Consider the following 20,856-nt stretch of genomic DNA (forward strand, 5'->3'; position numbering starts at 1 on the left):
GCAATACGTGCAGGAGTGTATGCAACAGCCGAGCTTCTGCATTGACAGCTGGGAACGGGAGCACGGAGCCTGCTACAGGCGGGTGGAGAGCGGGCATCACGGCCTTGACTGGGAGGGGTTTCGGTATGCATTGGGTGGAAATGATTGGTTGGTGGAGAATATCAAGACAGGTGATAGGGAGTTTCAAAGTTTTGGGGGAGGAGCTTATAGTTTATTAAGGGCTGGCAAGAAGGGCAAGCCTCATTCTGGCAAGAGTTCAGCTATCAGCTTTTATACTGTTATGTTATATTGTCATGTTTTAAATAAAATTTTTCTAATGATAATAATTCCTTATTTATATAGGGCACACAGATTACGCAGCGCTGCACAGAGATTGCCAAATCAGTCCCTGTCCCTCCTTTAGATTGTATTTCAAGATTTAATAATAAAGTGTTCCCTTTAATTTTTCGCGCAGTGTATTTACTAAATTTTTTTTTTTGCTTGGTTTTTACTCATTTTTCCTACATTTCGGCTCATTTGTCTCCCAAGCCTTTGATGAATTGACTCGATGCTATACATTTCATTCAGCTAAGTTCTGTTTTCCTGCCTAAGTGGATGAAATGTCATATTTTATTAATGCTGAAGGTCTCTGAGAGTTTATGGGATGTGAGGGCGCTCTCCTAGCCGGCCCGAAATTATACAATGTTCTTGAGCAGCGGAAGGGGGTAATGTATTTACTTACCCTTCAATAGCTCCAACAATGGCAAACAAGGGGCGGCTGGTGACTGCTGAGCCCCTGCCATCTGCGCCGCGCCATGACTGGAGGCCCGAGGCGCCGGAGGTCTCTCTCCAGCTGTTTCCTCAGCTCCAGTCTTCTAAACAAAAACAACCAATTTCATGTAAGACACAACGTGATTGAGGCCACGTCTTACCCCCCACCCCCTCCCACCCCAAAACTCCCTCAGCACCTCCTTAGTCTCATGTTTGGCTTTTCTTTAGGATGTAGAGAACATATTTTCTACCTAATATTCACACCAGAGAGGATGAACGAGGAGCGGCAGCAATCTGGATGGATCCTGTAGATATCTGCGCAATGTCTAGTGATATTATCTGCAGATACCGCTGGGAGCCGCACATAGTAGTTAGTGAGGGGAAAGATGCAAAATCCGCCCCCCCTGGAGTTTGTATATAAGCAAGAAACAGACATGGCTGAACAATCATTTGACCATCGGCTATCCGCCCGGCTCCACCATTAACATGCAGACATGGATTGCAATAATAGACGGCAGATGCCCCTGGCGCCTCTTATCTCTGCTTAAACAATAGGATTAGACAGGTACAATGCCAACCTGGCAGGCTCTTGTTTCCCCAAATAAGTCTGCTACTTCATCGACATGAGGTTGTCAGTGTAACCCAACTTCAAAAAGGGGTTGGCCACTTTACCTCATGTGTGTGTAAGTGTGTGTGTGTGGGGGGGCAGGATATAAGGTAATTTACCTATATACATCTAGTAATAGTTCTGCTCTGATTTCTTGATATGTAAATTGAAGCCTCCTGTCTTTTACCTCATCAGTCAGACATTCCTGACCATAAAATGGCGGCAGATGGAGGGTCATGTGATCTCTATCTGTCCATGAACAATCGCCCTGCCAGGACCTTATGATAGTATTCATGAATATAAGATTAAGGTCCTGTCACGCTGTGAATAAGCCACTCAGCAGCCGCATCGCAGAGAGCCGGCAGCGATTGCACAATATATGCGCTGCTGCCGGCTATTCTTCCAGGTCCCTGACAGGGGCGTGGATGGGGTGTGTCGGTCGCCCCCTCATGAATAAGGCCGACTGCCAGGGGACAGGATACGAGGATACGACCTCTTATTTGGTAAGAGGTCGGATCGATTAAAACTAACTTGCCAACCTAAATTTTTTTTTAAAATGTCATTGCTAGAATAGGGGAGGATTATGGGGGACATATTTGGTGGGGGTCTTTTGGGAGTTAGACAGGTCCTCTTTTATATATAGTGTATAAAGGTGCACAACAAAATGCAAACATCAAAGTTGCTGGGGTTTTTTTTACAACAAAATCCTACACTTAAATCAGAAATATGAAGTTAATTACGAACCAAAATTTTCACACCAGCCTAAAAATTTAATAAACAGCCCAGAAGCTATTGTTCTGGAGGACCCAGAATATCAATTCACAACACATCCAGCTTAGTAATTTTAGAGGGCACTGTGCAATACTTAATTTCACCTGCGGTGTCACTAGAGGGACACATTTCACCATAGAGCACAGTTGATCGCTGACGATCTAGCTTAAAGGAATTTTCCCACGAAAGAAAATTCTCACATCTCAATCCCCTAGTGATGTTTACACAGTAAAGATCATTTTAACCCCTTATTTTACAATTTTACTCAGTTTTATTGCTGCTTTTGCTCCTAGGCTGCTTAGTGCAAAATTCCAGGGTGTGGGCGGGGACTCTCTAAGCAGACACATTATAATTCATTTAGTTCTGTGGGGTGACAATATGGTTACATTATCAGGGTACAGGTTTATATACTATTTCATCTGGCTTCTGACATTCTACTAATATCTGACACATAGAAAGAGAGAGATGAGACATATGAGAGCTCCATGAAATACCTATTAGACACTGTCAGCCCTGCTACATCTCTGTTCTCACAGACATGTGCCTGCCTCCCCCTTCCCCCGGATCACTTATCTCCTTGTAGTTTCTAGTTTGAAGCCTCTCTCTCTCCTCATGATCTCCTGGCAGGAAGTGAGTGTCTCTGAGCTCCGTGCAGGGGGCGTGGCTACAGCCACACAGCAGTGAGAGAGAGAGAACTCTCATCTGCACGATCTCACACAGAAATCCAAGATGTCGGCCCGACCCTAAGTGAGAAATTACAGGGTCGTGTCTAGGGGCAACTGAAATTGTGTACAGCAAGACTGATAGGTCTGTGAAATGCTGCATTTTTGTTAAAAACAGTGAATTAGAGAATGTGTTATTTTGTTATCCTGAGTACATATAAGAAACTTGTCTTTGTGGGAGGAATACCCCTTTAATATAGGTGTATAAAAGGGGCCACGACAAAATGCAAACATCAAAGTTGCTTTTATTTTTTTTACCCAAAAAATCTCACAATTCAATCAGAAATCTGGAGTTTATTGCGATCATAAAGTTTCGTACTATATATTTTTTTTTTGTAGCCCCCTATTAACGTGTTCTCTCTACCTCGTCCTAGAAATTTAATGAATACATTGCATAAGTTCAATATCCTGAAACAGCTCAGCGACCGCTGTGCATATTTTATGAGCACAAACCTCCGTATCGCGCTGCGCGGTTTTATATCGTACATAAATATGGTATTAAAAGTAGATGCCTTCGCGCACATCTCCATAGAAAAAGACCGATTCAGCAGATCTACCTCTCAAATCGTCATGCACATGTTATACTCTGCTTACTAACAAGGACTTGTATATGGTCGGTGTCTTTAAGGAACACCAGCGCCACAGCGAGATAGTAATGTCACATTCCCCCGCGCGCCTTTATCAGCAGGACGCGTTCCGAGAAAACCTCAAACAGACAAATATAATAGGATTTTCAGTTTATATTCAAATCAAAGCCTTATGCATTTCATACATTGTCTCCAGAAGGGAGATTCTGTGATAGCCCTTTAAGACCCACCTTGGGACACGATTGCTGAAGTCATGGATACTATTGTATAATTAGCTTTTACTGCTCGGGATAAAATGACAGGGATAGATTCAGCATTCCGCAAAAATCCATAAACAGCTTCATTGTTTAAGGTTTTTTTTTTTTTTTTCCATTCTCCATCTTTTGCAGAAACCGAGAACACAAAAGCCTAATTCCATTAGCTGAAAGCGCAATATAGTGTCTGTGCATCAATACCGAGGGAAGCTATATTCTACCGGGATGTGGGACGGCATCACAAACGAGCTGGAAAGAAGTGGGATTTTTTTCCCCACCAAATGTTTTTCTATATATATATGGCCCTTAAAGGGGTCATGCCACACATTAAAGGGATTTTCCCATGAAAGAAAGTTTTTAAATTATAATCCCCTAGTGATGTGTACACAATAAAGATCCTTTTCACACCTTTAATTTACAATTTTACTCAGTATTATTGCTCCTTTAGCTCCTATCACTCAGTGATGGTCAATGTAAGATTCCAGGGTGTGGGCGGGGACTCTCTAAGCAGACACTTCCTGATCCCTCTAGTGCTCTAAGATGCTGTGTGCTGACAATGTGCTTTGATGATCAGGGTACAGGGTTTATCAATGCTTTTATTTAGCTTCTAAACAGTCAATGTTATCTGACACATAATAAAAGAGATGATACAGATCATAGATGAGAGATGATGAGATCCTTGAGATGCATATTACACACTATGGGGCTCATTTACTAAGGGCCCTGCGGACCGCACTTTTGTCGGACATCCCGACAATTTCCATTTTGCGCCGCTGGGACAGAGATTTAAACGAGTTTTTTGCGCACACGATCGGATTGCTGCGCAATCGCACCGGCTTTCAGGCGACAGAAATGGGGGGGGGGGCTGGCCATCGGACGATCCCCCAGATTCGGACAAACGTCGAAATTTAACTTCTAAATTGTGTCGCAAGCCAAGCACTTCCATGCACCGGGAGGAAGATGGTCAACTCCGGCAGACCTCAGCGGGTAAGCGACACATGCAGGATATCGGGCGCACGATCTTGGTGAGACGCGAAACAGTTTATTCCGGACGGACAATGCACTTTATGGAACACCGAGGGACCGGGTAAGTAAATGTGCCCCAATGACACACTTCAGCTATGTTACATCTTAGCTATAAAACACACAGTCAGCTCTGCTAAAACTTCTTCGACTGCTATCAAGATGTTATCTTGCCTGTAGCTTGCAGATTTAATCTCCTCACACTTCTGTTTGCTAGCAGGAAGTGTCTGTGTGTGAGCTCGTCCTGGAATGCAGGGGGGAGGGGCTCGAGTTCAGCAAGCAGAAAGGAGAAGATTTTCATGAGAAGAATCTGTCTTGTCCGACCCTAAGCCAAAGAATTTACAGTCGGATCCCGGGTAAAGCAAAATTATATACAGCAAGCCTGATGGAGACAGTTTGGAATTGCTGTAAAATGATGTATTTTTGTTAATAACAGTAAATTAGAGAAGGTGTTGTTTTGTTATCCTGGGCATATTTAAAAATCTTGTCTTCATGGGGATATCCCTTTAAATGGGTTGGCTACTTTACCTCATGTGTTTTGTAATGTGTGTGTAAGTGGGAGGGAAGGATATTAGGTCATTACCAATATACATCTAGTAATAGTTCTGCTCTGCTTTCCTGATATGTAAAGTGAAGTCTCCTGTCTTTTACCTCATCAGCCAGAGATTCCTGACCATAAAATGGCAGCAGATGGAGGGTCATGTGATCCATGAGCAATCGTCCTGCCAGGACCTTACAATAGTATTTATGAATAAAAGATCAAGCTCCTGGCAGGGCGATTGCTCATGGACAGATAGAGATCACATGACCCTCCATCTGCATCCATTTTATGGTCAGGAATCTCTGGCTGATGAGGTAAAAGACAGGAGGCCTCACTTTACATATCAAGAAAGCAGAGCAGGACTATTACTAGATGTAAATTGGTAAATTACCTAATATCCGCCCCCTAACACTTACACACACATTACAAAGCACATGAGGTGAAGTAGTCCTAAAAGATGTAAGGAGTATATTTATTATAATAATTGAAAATGGGGTCCCAAAAAAATATTTCCCTAATTTAGGGCAAGGGTTTTTTTGCCTTCCAATGGATCATCAAAATGCTTTTTTTAGGTTGAACTTCATGGACCGCCATCTTTTTTTTTTACTTTATCTTCTATGATACTATGGGTATGATTAAGCGGCACCTGAAAGTTCATGGACCCGAACCCAAAGGCTCACCCCCACCAGTAACACCTGCAATCGGTGCTGGCACTGATCATGGGGTTACCATTTAAATGCAGCTTTCAGTGCCATTTTCCCATGGATATTTGCTCGCCATTGACACCACAATGGTGGAGCGCACCTAAATACTCAATACCTTCAATAGGTGTCATAGGTGTTACTGCCGGGAGTGAACTTGGGTTGAGGTAGAATGCCAAACCCAAACTTCTGAATGAAGTCTGGGTTCGGGCCGGTCAACAGTAACTATGGTTCACAGGTGATGTAAAAATAATAGTGAACCCATACTAACCTATGTCATTATGTTATGTCCAGTATCTTATGACATCACCACTCAATACCAACACAGACCAGAGGTGATGGGCGGCGCTGTTCTGGATCAGAGGTAAGAACTGAGCTAATTGATTGTAGATAGATAGATTGTTTAATATTTTTTGACCACAAAAAAATAAACCCGTACTTGGATTTTCAGTCTACAGTTCTTGGTCCAAAAATCCCTCTCTGATTGAAATCTTGTGAGCCCTATAATCTAAGCAGAATCCACTTGGATTTCTCCAAAAAAAATATAAGCTGCATTGGGAGGCCAAAATTTAACATAGATTTTCTAGCTGTAAAACTTTCACCATGTGAATATTCCCTAAAGAAGGTTAAACTACAGACATCAGTCTATGCTGCAGTGGGAGCCACACAATCAATTTCAAAGTTTATGTAGTCGCCTAGTCAACCACAAAATTCTCTGCTCCAATTATCACCACTCCATTTCCATTGTTGGTATTCAGTCCTTTGGCCGCCCTCTTCCCGACCCAGCAGCTGTAAATATAGTCTACTTTCATTTTTAGTTAGTGTCCTTCCCCCTCTGAAAGCTAGAAACACAACCCCATCAGTCTCCTTACACTTCTGGCAGCTTATAATAAAGGCTGTGTCTTCTACTGCATCTCAGTGCAATAATAATCTCAGTTAAAAATAACATCTAACTAGGCACCCATTTTCATGGCAGAATACTGTGAGCTCCTCCCTTTCCTGTTATATTACTCCTCCTACTTCCTGTTTCTGTCTGTTTGTTCTTCCTGTCTGTCCCTATAAATCCTCCCCAATCCAATAATCACTGCCTATGTTCATTGTCTTTTTCTGATAAACCAAATGGTATAAAGGGGAAAATATAATGGGGGTAAAAACACTCACCATCTTTTTGCAAATATTTATTGAATATCCAGAAAATTTTCACTAGGCCACAATAGTTTAATAAAGTTTTAATAGAGTTTTGTAAACTTTAGAGACAATCCTTCAAATTGCAACAAAAAATCCCATCCAGGGTCTTTTGTTTTGCGCCCTACAATGGCGGCTATGGCGCCCCCTGCAGTTAAACAGGGATATATAACTTTTCTATGGCACAATACCAGTTTGTAGCTTATTAGACGACTAGATATTATCGGGATTCAGCTGAGTAATTCCTATTACAGGCGCTCGGTGTCTGATGAGAGAAATACCTGCTCATTAATTATAGAGCAACATGATCGTTGCTGTTCTGCACGGCGGAGCTGGAATTGTGCTAATAATTTACATGTGTACTGGATGTCCAGGCTATGCTCCCCTTGTGTATGACGCTAAGAACCACTATGCTTTATAAGACCATTGTGGCCTTTACCCCAAGTGAAAGTTTGCCTTGGATTTCATATATTATTCCTAATATGAAGTAATTAATAACTTATACGAAAATTGCACATCTATGAAACCGTATATCAAATCTATATGTACCACGGAAACAACCCATGGTACATGTTGTCCACCATCCTATCCCATATACTTATGGGTGGTACAGGCCACACAAGAGAACTACCATATAAGCAAAGCAGGCAGGGGTGAACCTGAATGCTATGCTACTTGAGGCGGGTTATAGAGCGGCACCCCCTACGCCCCACACAGAAGTCATATAACAGGATATTTTTTATTAAGTGGGTTCTCTTACGGGTGTTACTGGGGGGGCAGGGGGCGTAACTATAGCAGTAGCTGCCATAGCCAGTGTTTGTCCCTCAGTATATAGCCAGTGGCTGCCCCTCAGTATATAGCCAGTGCCTCCCCCCAGTATATAGCCAGTGCCTGCCCCTCAGTATATAGCCAGTGCCTCCCCCAGTATATAGCCAGTGCCTGCCCCTCAGTATAAAGCCAGTACCTGCCCTCAGTATATAGCCCGTGCCAGCCCCCCAGTATATTGCCAGTGCCTGCCCCTCAATATATAGCCAGTGCCTCCCCCCAGTATATAGCCAGTGCTTGCCCCTCAGTATATAGCCAGTGCCTTCCCCTCAGTATAAAGCCAGTGCTTGCCCTCAGTATATAGCCCGTGCCAGCCCCCCAGTATATTGCCAGTGCCTGCCCCTCAGTATATAGCCAGTGCCTTACCCCCAGTATATAGCCAGAGCCTGCACCTCAGTATATAGCCAGTGCCTGCACCTCAGTATAAAGCCAGTGCCTGCCCTCAGTATATAGCCAGTGCCTCCCCCCAGTATATAGCCAGTGCCTGCCCCTCAGTATAAAGCCAGTGCCTCCCCCAGTATATAGCCAGTACCTGCCCTCAGTATATAGCCAGTGCCTCCCCCCAGTATATTGCCAGTGCCTGCCCCTCAGTATATAGCCAGTGCCTCCCCCCAGTATATAGCCAGAGCCTGCACCTCAGTATATAGCCAGTGCCTGCCCCCCAGTATATAGCCAGTGCCTTTCCCCCCAGTATAAAGCCAGTGCTGCCCCCAGTATATAGCCTGTGCCATCCCACCCCCAGTATACGGTATATAAAAAGATATATATGATCATATGATCTATGATATACTGCGAAAAGATAGATAATGTAAAGTTAGACAGATAAATAGATGTGAATAAGATAATATAAAGAGATATACTGGGTACAGAACGTATTCAGACCCTTTAAATTTTTCACCGTTGTTTCATCGCAGCCAAAATAAAGATCAAAAAAGTTTGTTTTTTTCTCATTAATGTGCACTCTGCCCCCATCTTGACAGAAAAAAATACAAATGTAGATGTGTTTTTTGCAAAGTGTACACAGCTTTCATATGTCTTGCACTGAGGAGAGGTTTCTGTCAGCAAACTCTGCTATAAAGCCCTGACTGCTGGAGGCTGCAGTGATAGTTGACTCCAATCTCCCTACTGCATCTCTGGAGCTCAGCCATAGTGATCTAGTGGTTCTTCTTGATCTCTCTCACCAAGGCTATTCTCCCATGATTGCTTAGTTTGGCTGGACGGCCAGATCGCGGAAGAGTTGTGGTCGTCCCAAACTTCTTTCATATAAGGATTATGGAGATCATTGTGCTCTTTGGAACCTTGAGTGCTGCAGACAATTTTTTGTAACCTTGGCCAGATCTGTGCCTTGCCACAATTCTGTCTCTGAGCTCCTTGGGCAGTGCTTTAACCCTCATGATTCTCTTGTGCTCTGGATTGTACTGTGAGGTCTTATATAGACTCTAATGAAGGAGAAGAACCATCTGAAGAAGGATCAGAAGGAAATGGACAGCATGTGAGTTAAATATGATTGTCACAGCAAAGGGGCTAAATACTTATGACCATGTGATATTTCAGTTTTTTTTTTTTAATAAATTAGCAAAAATATCTACCTTTCTATTTTTTTTTTCTATCAAGATGGGTACAGAGCGTACATTAATGAGCAAAAAAAAAAGAACTTTTTTGATCTTACCAAATGGCTGCAATAAAACAAAGGGTAAAAAATATAAAGGGGTCTGAACTTTCTATACCCACTGTATATAGACGATAAATATCTAGAAAGATATATTTGGATTGAGTTTATGAATAGATGGACCTTTCACATGTCTGTGAAAGGTTATGGAGAGCAGATACTGTAGTGCGCATGTCACGCATGCGCATAAGCATAATAGGCATCGGGAGACGCCATCTTGGATAAGGGTATGTGCCTGCACTTCAAATAGCTATCACACAACGCAAATTAAGCCTAAATGGCTAGAAATAATGTCATCGTTACTTACTATATATGACAATGCAGATGTGGGACACTAAAAAAGGAGAAAAGAAAAAAGGTAGCGACACTATTATATTATGTAACCCAGTGTAATATCCTACGTTAACTGGTATGAAGAAGTAGATCAACAGCGAAGTATACTCAATGAGAAAACGGTGCCATAAATCGAGTACCAGGCTGGTAACTTGCTAAGCACAAAGATTGGGCTAAACAGAGATATATAAAATTGCTAAACAGCTATGAGGAATGCCACCATAAAATGTGGGTCACAAAACCCAGGGTCCACCCATTACAGGCAGATCCTACGTATGTATGGAGTGAGCACAGGACCTCAGTGGAAATGAATCCATCTCCAACTACGGACACTGCGAGTGACTCCCCCACTAGTGGACTCAACAGTAAAAGAAGTTCTAGCGGTCAACATGTACCAATAGTGCAGAAACAAAGCTGTGTTACTACTATAAATAGGTAACTTGTGCGGCATGGTGCAGGAATATCCAAGAAGTAAGTTCTTAAATCTGCTTTTCCAATGTACTTAACACAAAAATTATGTCAGAACTCACAAATTGTACTGATGCGATCAGGTTTCAGGCATTTTGGTGGAAAACCACACCCAGAGCTGCCTGTGATTGACAGCTGCATTTCTGATCCTGGGAAAGCTGGGTGTGCCTCTGAACTCGTTTTGCCTGCAGTTGCGGCAGTGATGGACGGCTGAGCCAGTCAGTGCTGGGGGCGGTGTCCATTACTGCCTTATATTCTGCTCAGCTGCTTCATTTGGTGCTGGTTATTGCAGTCTGTGTATCTAGTGCCATTGCGTTTCTTGCTATTCTGTGTACTGACTTCTGCTTTGCCTACTGACCATTCTATTTGCTATACGAATCTGTACCTTTGCCGCCATCTTGGTTTTGACCCGATTTGTTTGACTTTGCTTGTCTGTCTGTATCTGTTGTTTGTCCCTCAGTATGGTGTATCTCCTAGTGTGACCCCACCTTCCTGTCTGTCTAGTGTCGGTTGCTGTTACCAGTGTGAACACTGACCTATATCTGTGTTCCGGTTAACAGTCCGCTCCACCATCCAGCAGCTGCCAAATGAAGTAGGTTCTCCCTGTCATCTTGTAGGGTCGCTCAGGGACCGTCAGTTACGGGTTCGCCCTTACCAGGGCGGTTTATCTGCTTTAGGCAGGGCCTTAGTCCGCAGGGACGTCGCAGGGTGAGTTCGCCACCACTTACCTAGTCTGACAGCTAGCACCAAGCCTGGTTGTGGTTGCGCGGTTGCTGGACAGGTGCTGACGGATTATATGAAAAATTATTTATTGATCTAAATGTCATACAAAAATAACAAAGAAACATGAAAATATGTTCTAAGTCTCCAGGAGGGGTCCACAGGAGGTGTCCAGTCCAGTACAGAGTGAAGGTGATAAAGTGACACGGTGATATATGTGAGACATATCATATGGTCAAAACACCACAACCAACAAGGAGAATCACAGTCACAAAGGGTGGAAGTTGCACATTGATGGGAGCCAGCATTCAAAAGACACAACTTGTTTTGAAATCAACGTTGAGCCCACCTGGTTTCAACGTGTTAAGTTTATAGATCCATTCTAATTCTCTTTTTTTAAGTAATTTGGTCCAGTCACCCCCTCTCCTCAGAGGTGGAATTCTGTCAATGAGGCGAATGTTTAGGGACAGGATAGTATACCGGTGCTGGATCATGCGTGTTTTGAAATCAAGAGTTGTTTCACCAATGTACCATAAATTACATGGACATTCCAGCATATAGGGGCACATTTACTTACCCGGTCCAGTCGCGATCCAGCGGCGGGTTCTCCGACGCTGATTCGGGTTCTGCTGGGATTCACTAAGGTCCGTGCGCCGATAACCACCATGTTTCGCTGCTGCGCCGAGGTCCGCCGAAGTTCACCTGCTTTTTTCTGGTGTATGTGAGTGCTTGATCTTGCGACACAAATGGCTTTTTAAATTCCGCGGTTTTTCCGAATCCTTCGGGTTGTCCAGTGGCCACGCCCCCCGATTTCTGTCGGCGCAATTGCGCCAAAAATTGATCGCGTGCGCCACAATCCAGTGAAATACAGCGCAAAGAGGAAATATTCGGGAAAAACCTGACGGATTCGTGGCTGCGGACCCTTAGTAAATGTGCCCCATAGTGTTTCATTTCATATGTGACATTAGTAGATGGATGTGTAAAATTTCCTCCTTTCACCATCAAGGTACAGTTAATACACTAGTCACTCAGGGGGGACCAAACAATGAAAAGTATAAGGCGCTACACACATGAAAAACTACTACATATCGAATTCAACACAAACACATGTGTCAAGTAGCAAAAGAAAAAGTTATCTTTATTTGAAAAATACAGATATATATACACATGCACAAAACAACAGATCAGACAAAACAAAATAACAACAATTAAAAAAGGGGAAAACAGTCACACTGTACCCCTATAGAAGACAACACAGGAGAGACAGGAACACCTGATAATGCTCCTGTCCACCTTTAAAGCCCCGTTCAGACCACTGTCCTTAAATAAATTGACCAGATAACAAGAAGTACACAATCGCCGAGGGCTAGGCAAAAGATGGTTCAAAGCCCAAATGTGATAAAAGAGCAACAACAAAAAATGCAAAAATACTTACCTCGCTTGTCAAGAACATAGAAAATTACCGTTTGCTGTAGGACAGGGTGAAAGAACGGGGCTCACTGTGCCCCACGTGTATCGCCGCAAACCGCCGCAAATCTATCTATTCATCAGTATCATCTATCTATCTATCTCCTATTTATCTATCTATCTATCTATCTATCTATCTATCGCATATCTATCTATCTATCTATCCCATATCTATCTATCTATCTCATATCTATCTATCTATCTATCTATATCTATCTATGTATCTATATCTATCTATCTATCTATATCTATCTATGTATCTATATCTATCTATCTATCTATCTATCTATATCTATCTTTCTATCTATCTATCCCATATCTATCTATCACTGTGCCCCACGCGTATCGCCGCGAACCGCCGCGAATCTATCTATTCATCAGTATCATCTATCTATCTCCTATCTATCTATCTATCTCATATCTATCTATCTATCTCCTATCTATCTATCTATCTATCTATCTATCTATCTATCTCCAATCTATCTATCTATCTATCTATCTCATATCTATCTATCTCCTATCTATCTATCTATCTATCTATCTATCCCATATCTATCTATCTATCTATCTCCTATCTATCTATCTATCTATCTATCTATCTATCTCCAATCTATCTATCTCATATCTATCTATCTCATATCTATCTATCTCCTATCTATCTATCTATCTATCTATCCCATATCTATCTATCTATCTATCTATGTCCTATCTATCTATCTATCTATCTCCAATCTATCTATCTATCTATCTCATATCTATCTATCTCATATCTATCTATCTATCTCCTATCTATCTATCTATCTATCTATTTATCTATCTATCTATCTATCCCATATCTATCTATCTATCTATCTATCTATCTATATATCTATCTATCTATATCTATCTATCTATCTACAAAAAGTAGAGTTCAAGTCCGCACAACTTTGTGGAACCCCTAAGGAGGGGGGGGGGGGGTCAATAGATATATTGAAAAAAAAGATAAATAGTTTATAGACAGAATTTGATTTAGACTATAAGATACAGATAAATATGTTAGATGATAGACCATCGTCTGCCTCCAGAGATTCTCATGCCTCATTGACTCCCCTGGCAGAACTTTCCCGCTGGAGATGAAGGGGTTATGTTCTCCGCTTCTGCAGGTGTTGCAGGATCCCGACAGGGGACGATCAGTGGAAATGCTGCACAGGGTTTATTTCCGCTCGGTTGGTGATTAATTCTGTGAGGGTCAGATTTCGCCCCCCGCCAACTCCCCACCACCAGCGATAAACTTCTTACATAACAGTCTATATTATTCCCCTACTATACAATTCCCCGGACGCAGGGCACGGACACGTCTGAGATGATCACCTCCGCAGATTTCTCCTTGACAATAATATTCCGAACAGGAATTTTAAAAAAAAACCCGGATTATGACACAGGGAAAGTTCCAGGCAGCTCAGAGTTAACCCATTCCCATGATGAACAATCCCGCCCTCCAATCAGCAGGCGCCTGGGACATTTTAAAATCAGGCGGACCAATCACAGCGTCAGGTGGGAGGAATTCCGGAGGCTGGAGAGGTTTTTTTTTTATGTGTGTGTGTTTTTTTTCCCCGTAGTTTAGTAAATGACTGCAGTAAGGGATATGCTAAGAAGTGTTGATTTTTCCGCCGTCTTATCATGGGGCGAGGAGATAGATCGTACACACTAGGTTGGTAACTGATAGCACCTTCTTACTATACAATGCCCCAAGACTGTGAAACTTAAAGGAGTGTTTTTTTGTTTTTTTTTAAACCCCCCTCCAAGCTATGGGACATAGTGACAAGAGCAGGAGCTCGGGGAAGGAAATACTCACAGCTCGGGAGGAGAAGACGATGCTGAAGAGGGGACAGTGAGATCTTCAGGGTGGTCACCCGCCGCAGCAGCATCAGCACCCTTATCCATCTGCATGGAATCTAAGGGAGCGCAGGGCTAGCACAAGGAGATCCTCATGCATCCTGGAGCATAGGCACTTTGTATGGAGAGGAGGTGATTGCTGCTGCTGTCCCTGGTGCTGGAGCAGCCACCCCTGTCTGGAGCTGTCCCTTCCCAACTACAGACTCTTCCTCCTTCCTCCCTCCTTCTCTATCTGCAAGGACTTGATCTTGTAAGGGAAGCAGCCATCCAGCAGACACCATGTGCAGCCTCAATGCCCTGGGCATCTACCTCTGGGAGACCCTTGTATTCTTCAGGTAATCTGGGGTTAATCCCAGCTTGGGTTAATGCTTGGATTATAGGCTGTCTAATCTGGGATGGGGGGGGAATGTGTGTAATTTGTTACTGGATTTTTTTTTTTTTTTTTACTAAGGACTTTATGTAATTAGTGCTGCAAAATCTGGAACCGCAGTGCTGATGAAAACAGCCCAGTGCTGCCGCTGTGTGTGTGTGAGCGGCCACTAGCGGCCGTCTGGGGGTGGTGCGCCCGCGCGTGCCTGCTGTCTGCTTCTCCATTGCCTGGACGTTTTGCAGGCGTTTTTTTTTTTTTTTTTTTTTTTTTTTAGGTAGAATATTAATATTACAAGGAAGGCTTTTACACATCATGATATGATCACATTTGACACACAGGGAGAGAAGACAAATGACCAGCAATAGGCAAGGTTACCTTCAGAGGCTGATTAACAATGCAATAGTCATGGGGTTTTTATGTATCTCTATTCAATTGTCACCAATTATTTCAGTTACATTGAAACATGTTGATATTATTTTTTTTTTTTTTCTGGCATTATAATTATTTTATTCTACATAAATTTATTTATAGTTTTTTTTTTTTTTACATTTTTAAAATTATTTTTTAATTATTTTATTTTGTCAAACAATCATCACATTGCATAATGTGTTTTTTATTATTCTATTATTATTAATTTATAAATATTCTGTTAAAAAATATCCTATATAGTATAATTATTTTTTTCTAGTTTTTTTAAATTATATTTATTAATACATAATTATATATACTATATAATATATTTTCTTATACTCAATGTTTTCCATTACTTTGCATAATGTGCATTTTATTACTCTGTTATTATTTCTTGTTTTATTATTATTATCATTATTATTACTATTATTTTCTTTTATTCTGTAAAAAATACCCAATATAGTATATTTTTTTTATTTTTAATAAAAAACTTTATTAAATAGCAAAGATAAACATTTCACTTATTTTAATGCTTATTTTATCATGTAAAAATATCCAATATAATTCAATTTAATTTTTTAAGACATTTTTGAAATATTATTTTATTGTTTTTTTAAAAAATTAACGTTATTATTGTTTTTATCCTTTTACTAAGTGTTGTAGGTGAAAAATGTTAATAGAGATAAAATTATACCTTTTTAAAAAAAAAATTCAACAGCGACGCAGTGGAGGGCTTGGATAAGGCCATTAATCACAGTTGCCATAAAGCAGTCATTGCCCAGTACAGCCCAGTGACTAGTTTTGTTTATTATTTTTTTATTACTTTTTTGTCCCCCTTCCCCCCCCCCCCAATTTTATTATTATTTACAATATATAGATTTATCATGTTTACATGTTTGGTTATGGATGGCATGTCAACTTATTCCAATTTTTTTAAGTTTATCAAAAAAAAAAGAATTCTCTGCGCTGAAATTTCTCCAGTACAAAATCTCATTTAATTCAATTTCCCAGTAAAGCACCAGATTAAAAAAAAAATCTGCATGTATGTAAATTGTTTCCCAGAACACTTTATTTTTATAAAGATTTTTAACTTTTTTTTTTAACTTTTGTTGCGTTTCAATGAATTGTTATTATTTATCATATTTATTACTACTATATTATTATTTATTGTTTTATTATTTATTATACTGCATTAACTCCCATTATTATTCATTTACTAGTGTCATCCCCGAAATCCTCTGTGATGCCATCAATATAACTCCAACAGAGAGCCCCCACATAACGCCAGCAGGGTGCCCCCACATAACACCAGCAGGGTGCCCCAACATAACACCAAGCAGTATGCCCCCACATAACACCAGCATGGTGCCCCCACATAATGCCAGCAGGGTGCCCCCACATAACACCAGCAGGGTGCCCCCACATAACACCAGCAGGGTGCCCCCTACATAACACCAGTAGGGTGCCCCCACATAATGCCAGCAGGGTGCCCCCTACATAACACCAGCAGTGTGCCCCCACATAACATCAGCAGGGTACCCCCACATAACAACAGCAGGGTGCACCAACATAACACCAAGCAGGATGCCCCCACATAACACCAGCAGGGTTATTCAACATAACACCAGCAGGGTGCCCCCACATAACACCAGCAGTGTGCCCCAACATAATGCCAGCAGGTTGTCCCCACATAACGCCAGCAGTGTGCCCCAACATAATGCCAGCAGGTTGTCCCCACATAACACCATCAGAGTGCCCACACATAACACCAGCAGGTTACCACCACATAACACCCCCACATATCACCAGGAGGGTGCCCCAAACATAACACCAGCAGGGTGCCCCAACATAACACTAGCAGGGTGCCCTCACATAACACCCTCAGGGTGCACCAACATACCACCTGTAGGGTGCCCCAACATAACGCCAGCAGTGAGCCCCCGCATAACACCAGCAGGGTGCCCCCACATAACACCAGCAGGGTGCCTAAACATAATGCCAGCAGGGTGCTCCCTCATAACACCATCAGAGTGCCCCCACATAACGCCAGCTGGGTGCCCCCACATAACACCATCAGAGTGCCCCCACATAACACCAGCAGGGTGCCCCCACATAACGCCAGCAGGGTGCCCCCACATAACACCATCAGAGTGCCCCCACATAACACCAGCAGGGTGCCCCCACATAACGCCAGCAGGGTGCTCCCTCATAACACTAGCAGGGTGCCCCCACATAACACTAGCAGGGTGCCCCCACATAACACTAGCAGGGTGCCCCCACATAACTCCAGCAGGTTGCCCCCACATAACACCATCAAAGTGCCCCCACATAAAACCATCAGTGTGCCCCCACATAACACCAGTAGGTAACCCCCACATAACACCAACAGGGTGCCCCCACCTAACACCAACAGGGTGCCACTTTATGTACTTTTCATATCAAAGCGGGATAAACTATCCTTATATGTAGGATATTGCATAGGTGTTAGAATTCTGAACCTATGTCCATACCTTATGAGAAAACCTATGATTGTCAAAAACTTAAAAAAATTAAAAATTAAAAAAATCCTATATTCGGAATAATCAGAGGTTTCGATTTTGCCATGTCGCTGGGTGCAGTCACCAGCCCTTGCACAGCAGTCAGGTCTCGCTTGGTGACATCTATTGCTCTGTTTAACCGGTGATTCAGATGTGAACATTTTGACAATGAAATCTGCAGATAATGAGGCATCATGTTCTCCCCTCTCCGGCAGATGGAAGAGAGATTAACCCTATGGGGTAAAGGTTAGGGCAGGGGGCACATATGTTGACACCATCGTAGATTTACGCCAGGAGTTTTGTCTTCATTGCTTTCAATGAAAATCCTGCCAACGTCATAGGACATCACTTTGCATTTTGTTTTTTGTGATGTTGTAAAAGTTGCATTGAGACATTGTAATGATTGATATTTAGGTCAATATTGGGGATGAGCGGATCCGAACTTTCCGTTTGGGGTTCAGGTGCGGCCCATTCGGCTTGGGCATGATGCTGGAATGACTAACGAACAGACAATCTGGAATATTAATACTGGTAGCTACTTGCCATGGCTGTGATTGGCCAAGGGGACACCCCTGACCAATCAAAACCATGGCTACAGTAGTTGCTAGATTGGCTGTTCGGCAGTCATTCCAGCAACATGCCCAAGTCGAACGGTCGCACCCGAACCCCAAACAAAGAGTTCAGGTCCGCTCATCTCTAGTCAACATTGACTGATGTGGACTTATGGGGGAGATTTATCAAAAGTTTCTGAGGTAAAATTGTCCTAGTTGCCGATGGAAACCAATCAGAGTTCAGCTTTCACTTTATAAACAGCTGTGGGAAAATAAAAGCTGAGTGCTGATTGGTTGCCATGGACATCTAGTACAGTTCTGCTCTCAGACACTTGTAATAAATCTCCCCTTATGAGCGTATGACCACAAGGGGCTCAACAAGACACTCAACTATTAAGATACAGAACTAGGGATGTAACTTAAAAAAATCTACCATCAGAATCCCTCATTATAAACCAGGGACACTTACTCATAGATCCAGGCACAGTGACTGTGGTAATCTCTTTATATGTGTTATCCATGGCCTCCTTCCTTCTAAAATCAACTTTGAAAATTATGCTAATGAGCCAGAAGGGCCAGCGCTCCCCTGTGGTGTAGCTTCACAGGCTGTTACACTGTTCAGGAGCACGTTTCGCCCTCCTAAAGGGAGGTGAGACATGCTACGGGAGCAGAAATAGAGGGTGAGACCAGTGTAGCAGCCTGTGAATTTTCAGCACTGTGGGGCCCTGGAAACACCCCCCAGGAGTCCCTCAGGCTCATTAGAATAATTTTAAAAGTTGCTTTTAGAAGGAAGGAGACCATGGATAACAAATATAAGAAGATTACCACAGTCACGGGGCCTGGATCTATAAGTAAGTGTCTCTGGTTTATCATTATGGATTTTGATTGTAAATTGCCTTGAAATTTTTGCCCCAGTTAAAAGATGACTCCTAGCTATGACTGGTGGACATGATATTCGGATCATATTTATGGCCTGTGTATCACACATAGATAAGTTGATCATCATTTAGTTTTGTTAAGGGGAACATTCCTTTTCCTTTTCATAGTAGCTGAGCTCCCAATAGTACAACGGGTCGACCCAATTTCAGAAACAAAACAGTAAATGACAGTAAATACCTCTTGATGTCACAGGTTAAGGGCCCTTTCTTTTAGACTACGGGGGGATTTATCATGGATTTTACACCCAAATACCAGTGTGTACAAGCTGTGATGTAGTCACACATGTGCTGGTTAGACAGGGAGTGGGTAGTGCAGGTCCAGGCAGGTTCAGACCAAAGCGTAGTTCTAGGCCAGGACGGACCTAATGCACCCCCGCTGTCATATATCTATCAGTAGATAGAGGCCGGAGCCTTCTGATAGATGTGACCTGTGCCAGGGGTTGGTGTTTTTTTGGACATCCAGCTATGTCCAGAACAAGGCTGTAATCTTGAAAGCCGCCATATTGGATCAAGGTCAAGTTTTTCCAATGGGAAGGGGGTCATGGAGTAAGAGTCAAATGCAATTTTGTGGCAATTATGGGATGGACAATGGATTGCCCTGATAGTATTAATGTTAGAGCATGCCCCATACTAAAAAATGTTTTCTTGTACCCCATTTAAAAGATAGAGAATTTTTTCATAGTAACCACAAGGGCTGATGGGATGTGACTTGACTTGATTATCTGTATGTATTGTTCACATTTGGGTCCCTCCTTACCTATTGTCTTTTCACACCAAACTCTCAGCCACAAGATGCGTATCCTATATGTGCCTATATGGGCCATACCCTATTTGTGTTGTCCATAGGATTCATAAAGGGGGTATCTAGCATATCATGATATTGTATTAAATTTCATGACCTCTATCTGACTTGTAATAGTACAGGGTGAGTCAAAAGTCTCAGGACACTAAATGGAAATATACATATATGATACTTCAGCAAGTAATGGGCTAGGTCATGTCTGGAATATGGCGGCCATCTTGAAGGCTCAAGGTTAAGCTGATCCTGTAGTAGATCATAGAAGACCAGAATTGTCTCGTAAAACAACTGGGAACGTTTCCTGTGATGCACAGCCATGGGGCAGATTTATCAAGCTGTCTGAAAGTCTGAATATTTCTAGTTGCCCATGGCAACCAATCACAGCTCCCCTTTGAAATATTCATGAGCATTAGTAAAATGAAAGCTGACCTGTGATTGGTTGCCATGGGCAACTAGAAATATTCTGACTTTCAGACAGCTTGATAAATCTGCCCCAATGTGTTTTGTTGTCCATGGTGCTGAACACAGAGCTAAACGGCTGGATCCAATACATAAAAATCTATGGAGATTCACTGGAATTGATAATTTTGAAATATTGCAAACCTAATTTCTAAGACAATTCTGTTCTTTGATCTACTACATGACCTCATTCCCATTGGAAGAACTTGCCCTTTATGCAATATGAAGGCATTCAAAATGGTGGCCATGTTTTGGACACAGTCTAAAAGATTGGCTGCTCCCCCATTACTCGC

General features: G+C 42.3%; 1 protein-coding gene across 2 annotated transcripts in view; it reads left to right on the plus strand.

The window, feature by feature from the left end:
* The first annotated feature begins 14,178 nt into the window (after positions 1-14,178).
* GLRA1 (glycine receptor alpha 1) overlaps positions 14,179-20,856 on the plus strand; it is a 93,641-nt gene continuing 86,963 nt past the window's right edge. Inside the window, exon 1 of one of the 2 annotated variants that reach the window (XM_072145541.1) lies at positions 14,179-14,833. In XM_072145541.1, coding sequence (XP_072001642.1) covers positions 14,778-14,833 — 56 coding nt within the window. In that variant the 5' untranslated portion in view covers positions 14,179-14,777. The remainder of the gene's footprint in view (positions 14,834-20,856) is intronic. The other variant, XM_072145542.1, reaches the window with a different exon arrangement.

The sequence above is a fragment of the Engystomops pustulosus genome, chromosome 4, assembly GCF_040894005.1.
Source record: "Engystomops pustulosus chromosome 4, aEngPut4.maternal, whole genome shotgun sequence".
Classification (NCBI taxonomy): domain Eukaryota; kingdom Metazoa; phylum Chordata; class Amphibia; order Anura; family Leptodactylidae; genus Engystomops; species Engystomops pustulosus.